Source organism: Epinephelus moara, chromosome 8, assembly GCF_006386435.1.
Source record: "Epinephelus moara isolate mb chromosome 8, YSFRI_EMoa_1.0, whole genome shotgun sequence".
NCBI classification, from domain to species: domain Eukaryota; kingdom Metazoa; phylum Chordata; class Actinopteri; order Perciformes; family Serranidae; genus Epinephelus; species Epinephelus moara.
In genome coordinates this window covers 30,839,560-30,846,259 of record NC_065513.1, presented here as the reverse complement: position 1 = coordinate 30,846,259, position 6,700 = coordinate 30,839,560, and the positions used below count along the sequence as shown (strand labels likewise).

At 42.5% G+C, this 6,700-nt stretch overlaps 1 protein-coding gene across 1 annotated transcript in view; it reads right to left on the bottom strand.

Annotated features, from left to right (window-relative positions):
- gpat2 (glycerol-3-phosphate acyltransferase 2, mitochondrial) overlaps positions 1-6,700 on the bottom strand; it is a 198,776-nt gene that overhangs the window by 18,812 nt on the left and 173,264 nt on the right. The window contains exons 15-18 of the mRNA XM_050050490.1: positions 5,499-5,629; positions 5,287-5,357; positions 4,864-5,024; positions 4,600-4,703 (exon numbers count right to left, since the gene is read on the bottom strand). Coding sequence (XP_049906447.1) covers positions 4,600-4,703; positions 4,864-5,024; positions 5,287-5,357; positions 5,499-5,629 — 467 coding nt within the window. The remainder of the gene's footprint in view (positions 1-4,599; positions 4,704-4,863; positions 5,025-5,286; positions 5,358-5,498; positions 5,630-6,700) is intronic.

Sequence of the window (6,700 nt, the reverse complement as noted above, 5' to 3'; positions counted from 1 at the left end):
CCATAACTTTAATTTTGGAGACAAAAAAATGTAGGCTTAGCGCCCTGTGGTTCATTGCCCAATAGGAAATGTAGAATACTCAAAAGTACTTTAAAAGTGCTTGAGTTACTTTTCTCAGGGAGTAACGTTGGAAGTACTTTTAAAGTAAATGAGTTACTTTACTCAGGGAGTAACGCAGTAAAGTAACTGGTTATTTTTTAGAAAGTAACGCAGTAACGTACTTTGATTACTTTTAAAGTAACCCTTACCCAACACTGCCTACAGGCAATTTAGAGTCACCAATTAACCTGCATGTCTTTGGATTGTGGGAGGAAGAAAACCCACGCCGACACGGGGAGAACATGCAAACTCCTCACAGTAGAGCTCCCCCACCCTGGGTTTGAACCCCCCACCCTATTGCTGTGAAGCGACAATGCGAACCGCTGCACCGTTGTGTCACCCAAAAATAAACTCACTGTTCACCAAAAACATCAATCAGTGTGTGTAACAGGCAGAGAGTATGCTCACTGTAGGAACATCTCACTAACCAAATAACGCATCCTTTAAATAACAGGATAATACTGCACCATTCTGACTTTAGCCTGTTTTTTACTGGTCACATTCTGCTGCCTCAAAATAGGACTGCGCCAATGCTGCACCTGACCACACCTCATTTGGAAGCCGACACACTCATGGGCATCAGATGGGTGCAACTACATTTGCTGCTTACACTATGTGGGCATTGGCTGTGAAAATTACAACTGCATTGGTCTGAATGAATTTAGTTCCGAGTTTCTTTGATTTCGATGAACAATAAAAAAATATACAAATTATTATTTATTATTACAGGTTCAGGTAAGACTTTGGCAAATTGTTGCATTTTTTCTTGTCTGCATGTCCCTTTGTATCATTCTGTTTTCGCTCTCTAAATTCATTTAGAGAGAGTGCAGGCAGAATTCAGTTCTTTTTTCCCTCAGCAGCAGTGAGTTTGAGTTGTGGGGTGGATAACTGATCAGTCCATCCGATATGAGGTCAAAGATCTGGGTGCTTCCTCCGCTACTAGATATAACTCCACAATATATCATTATCTCAGTATGGCTGATTCGACTTATTTTTAACATGAGGTCGGCATGCATGTATGAATCCACCACACAGAGGCTTTCAGCTGCCCAAAGCCCACTGCCCACCAGCCTCACTTCCTATACCACCAAAACAAGTCATGCAGGAATAATGAATCATGCGGACAAAGTAGCTTCCTGTACTTCACAGCACCGCATTATTTTTAACTCCACTAACGATACTTGCACTGGACTGCAGTATCTATGGCCTCGCTCCAGTCTGCCTGTTAGCATGATATCTAGAAACAAAACAGCACATGCTTAAGTGGTATTTATTTAACAGCTCTTGGCTCAAGGAGGAGCTGATATAACACTTCCATCGCATCTAGGCTCTCCGCCATTAGACGATTACCAAATATTACTCATACATATGATAGTGTTCCCAACCCTATCGCCAAACAAGAACTCACAAAACCCAGGCTTAAGCTCAGTGCCAGTGTTTTAAAAATTCTCACCATCAGCAGTATCTGCACTTGGCAGCCTCAGTGTGGTGAAGGTCAGGGAAATATTGTGGTTATGGGAAATAAACTGTGGTTAGGGTATAGTTAAGTTTGAGCGACAAAAACACAAAAGGTTAGGGTAATGTTTGGTCTTGCTCAGGGACACTTCAGCAGGGCAGCTCTTAGCTGTTCATTAGGAGGCTGGATGTTTGTTAGTTAAGCTTTTCTTTTTCAGGACATCTAACTGAGATCAAGATGTCTCAAATTAGGGGAGGGAAAACCATTTATAGTGATCACAGTTACAGTGATCAACCACTTAAATGGATCAAAGGGCTTGGGACAGAATCACTCCTATACAAATCCTGTTATAGTAGTCAAGTAGTCCGCTTACAGTGTTCATTTTGGGTCTTCATATAATACCATTTTTGTCTTTACTCCCATCATTATCCTTTGCCTCACTGTAACCCATCTGCCTCTGGCTGCCAACCTGAGGCTGGTGCTGCCTGCAGATTCAAATCATGACGGAAAAACAAAGTAATTTTCTCTCACTGAAAAACGTAGTCTCCTCGAGGCTCATGACAAACTGCCAAAAACAGGCCCAAGAGATGCAGCAGCTAAACTCGGTGTTCCTCAGGCTACCTTGTGTAGTCTACTCAAAGAATGAGAAACAGTCGTGGCTGCTAGTGATGGAGACAGAAAACAAATGTGCACGGGGAAAGCACCTGTGGTGAAAGCCACCCTCGTGAGGAGGACTGATTATGTCTGGTTACATAATGCTCCCTTGAGTGGGCCCTACAGATGTACTGTACTTCGAAACAGTCAGTAAAATACAGTAAAAACTGAATAATGAAGCTACAAAATTATAATCATCCACTTATGGTGATCAATTTGACCAGGACAGATGTGATCACTATAAGTGGTTCACTGTATACAAAGTTGCCAGTTTATTAGAAACACCTACTGTTGACGTAAAACGAATGCAGCGTAATACGGAAGATTTTCTGTCTTTTAGAACAAACTTTAAATTGAAAAAAGATGCCACCAAAAGCAGACTGTAACCTGGAGAGGGCCTAGTGTGCGATAAATCTGTCTTACATTTGACGAACTGTCTCATCATTGTGCAGCCTACCTCACTTATTGAAGGTGCAGCATTTGATTTATCATCTCTACATGTCACACATATTGACACTACTGGAAATCGGGGGTAATATCATAAAACTCCCAACTAGGGCTACCAAGAAGGTCATTAGTCAGCAAGGTTTTATTGGTCACTAAGTCGCAGAAAAACAAACAAACATAAAACTCTATTAGGAGCTGCGCCTTGTCAAAATAAATCAACGCCTATATGACTGGACCATGTTGGAAATTTAACTTGAAAGGACAGACGCAGGAAGTGGCCATGCTCCGCAGTCAGACAGGAGTCAGGTTAATTTCCAGGGCTGGTACCTGTTGTTATTCCACAGGCTAGTTAATAACATGTTGGGCAGGAAATCCAAAGTGTGGGATCATTTTGAGAAGGTGAAGGACGAACCCAAGGTGATATGTAAACTCATCTTCATTGGTCGACTACAGACATGACGTATCATCTGAAACATGGAAGTAGCTACATGCCCATTAGCCACTTAGCACAATCATTACTGCTTTGCCGACAGCGTCATTAACAGGCGGCTCGCTCAGTGTGTGACGTGCACTTGTAGATAAAATATAGGCCTATATTAATGAAGGTTCATTAGTTCAGTTTTGTATTTCTCTGTAATGTAGCACAGTGTTAACAATGTTACTGATACTATTCTTTCTCACACCTTCAACTCAAACCGTTGTGTTGCCCCGCCCAAAATATATCATTTGATAATTAAATTAATATCGTAAACATGTGGGCAACTTGTCAACTAATGGCCCTAAATGACGACTATTGGTCGACTAGGAACATTCTTGGTCAGGGGCAGCCCTACTCCTGACAGAGGGAATTGTTGACGCTAGGTTAAATGGATACTTTGCCAATTTTTAACCAACTTTGTATCGTAACAACTCTCCTGCATCTTTCCAGCAGCCATGTCTCCCTGCTCATTGTACTTCTCTTAATTTTTTTATGCCTGTTGCCACTACAGATGCAAAAAGTATAAAAGCGGTTCAAGAGAGAGGCCTGCCACTCTCTCTCTCATTCTTTCTCTCTTACAATCAGACCAATTATAGATGAAACTTTAAAACTAGGCAGTGCTGATCAAATATGAACCAAGATTCTTTTACTGTACTGTCTACTTCTCACCTAAAATGTCTGCAGAAACCTATTTTAGCTCACTGTTTGGCTGTCATATAGAATTTGTGAATAGGAAGTGGCTGCCATATTGTTTCCTGTATTGTAAAAATGGTGACTGAAAAATCTGAGATCTAAAGGTAAAACTAAGCAGCACTGACCAAATATGTACCAAGATTCCGTCACTGCATTGCCTATTTACAGCCTCAAATGATTTCAGAAACATCCATGCCACAACAACAAGACACGGATTGTTTAGTGTCAGTCAGCTGCCGTATTTTTTTTTCGGATGAGCAACTCGCATTATGTCACCCACCAGAGGAAGTGTTTATTGAGTTACAGGTTGAGCTTGTTGAGTTATTTCCCTTGTTTTCTCTGATTATATAGTACAAATTTCAAAAGTATTAGCTTCTCTCTGCTGCACAGACTGCACAGCTTTATGAAAAGACCATCTATCCAGCAGTGGACTATTTCTTTAAGAGCTGCACTGCCACTGATGAGCTGCTCTTACATCACTTGCTTCTTTTTTTAAGTTCAGTGGTTAAAAATCTGCTGCTGCATGTACAGTGCCCTGACACTACTCAGAGCTTAGCATGCCTTAAAACGCTCAGAATATTAAGTACTTAAACTTTAAAAATGTCATGTTTCAAACTGATTTTCCATACTGACATGCCAACAGCCCCAGCCACGGCCAAGGCCTCCCACGAAAAATAAGGAGCCTGTGGAACACAGGGTCTCAGGATGATATTTAGGCTTTTGAGGAAAGTTCTGTCGGCTACACAAAATACATGCATGTGTAGTCACTCACCGCCGACAGCTTCCAAAATAAAGGTATGTGTGACAATCTTGGCCTGGTGGGTGAGGTGAAGCGTGGAAGCAAGAGATGGACAAGGCGCAATAAAAGGGTCTTTCCTAGAAGGAGGGAGACATGGACAAAAAAGGATGAGAGGACAGTAATAGAGACAGAGGCTTCACTGAAAGGGAAATTGGATTTTTGATAAGCAACACATGTTTGCCGTACAGGGCTTATCGGTGTTTTTTGTTTTTCTTCTTTGACAGACAGAAAACCAACCTAGACGGCGCTGCAGCTATGATGAGGTGAGCCGCGAGCAGAGAGAGGGAATAGCGGAAAACATCCTCTAAACTTCCCCCGAAACCGACGTCTCTGTTCCTGAACAAGAACTCCTCCGTGAGCCAGGCCACATCCCGGCAGAGAGCAGACGCACTCACACCCTGCGGAGGAGAAGGAGGGAGAAGTTTGCTTCCAAAATGAGATGTGAGCATTAACCATCTGGTGACGTTAGTTTGAGACTGGTGGGTATGACTCAGAAAATCACTGTCACACTCTAATAAACTTGCACGAAAACCAATTCTGTTTATGAGTCTCTCGGAGTATTGATGGATCCTTAGAGGGGCAGGGGCGGATTTTAACTCAGATAGCACCGAGGAGGAAAATTGCTCATTAAACACACCAGCGCTGGGATGATGCATGTACCTTGCGGTGTCTGTAGAGCAAAAGACTGGACACCAGACTGGTGGACATCACAGCCGTGCAGGAGGTTGCAGCTAGAAAGAGAGAACACACACACACACACACACACACACACACACATTCAGAGATAAAGCCAAACAATTTGCATACCATTAAAACAAAAGCTTATACAGATTTGTTTACAATTCAGCAGGGGCACATAATCCTGGACCTACAGAAGATGAGGTGGAGGATGATGGCGATGCTGAGGTCTCTATCTGGATGACTCGGCTCTTTGAGTTCAGAGGCATAATGAGAAGAAGGCAGGAGCCACGACATCCTCTTCTGCCCAAACACACTATCCGTTCTTGAGTAAATGAAAGTGAGAGGATGACAGAAGGATGTCAGAAAAGTTATTGTAGGTCGTCTCAACTTAATTATACTTCTTAAAGTTTAATCCTCAAGATTTTAATGACATCAAACCCCATTTCTGATATTAAGGTACATGCAGTGTCACTGTTTACTGTGTCCTCTCTTTACACTGTATCAGAGCTGTGTAAGTCACCGCTGTTGTAAACGAAACATTCTGCTGATGCTGCTTCACATTAAAAGCATTACACTGGTAAAACACAGGGTGATTTTTATTGTGAAGAAGCATCAGGAAACAAAATGTATTTGCGACTGCCGTTAGCAAAAACTGAGAGAGATGCGTCCAAAAAGCACAACATGGTCATTTTCAGCATTTTGTTTGACAACATATAAACACTGCTAGGAGTAATGGGAGTGATGGAACAAGAGGGGATTAGCCACAGTGAGCTGTTAGATAAAGAGCTGCAGATGGCAGGTTGGACACCAACTGCTCAGCATGAAACCACAGTTTGTTTGGCTGCACTGTGAACAGATACACTGGTTGCTCTCCTGTTGTATTTCTGACAAAGTATGTGCTCAGTGTTTGCTGTATTAAAGGGCCAGTGTGTAAAATGGGTTGAAAACAGTGACATAAGTGGTCAAATTCTAGATTGCAGGGCTCACTCGCTCACCCCTCCCGTCGGGTAAATGACGGTGGCCCCGTAGGGACAAAAAGCCTTGCGCACGAGTTTTTCAGGAGTAGGTCTATCNGACACCAACTCTCAGCATGAAACCACAGTTTGTTTGGCTGCACTGTGAACAGATACACTGGTTGCTCTCCTGTTGTATTTCTGACAAAGTATGTGCTCAGTGTTTGCTGTATTAAAGGGCCAGTGTGTAAAATGGGTTGAAAACAGTGACATCAGTGGTCAAATTCTAGATTGCAGGGCTCACTCGCTCACCCCTCCCGTCGGGTAAATGACGGTGGCCCCGTAGGGACAAAAAGCCTTGCGCACGAGTTTTTCAGGAGTAGGTCTATCTAGCAACGAGGTGAATATTTATTTAGAAATCTAAACCATGTTACGATATT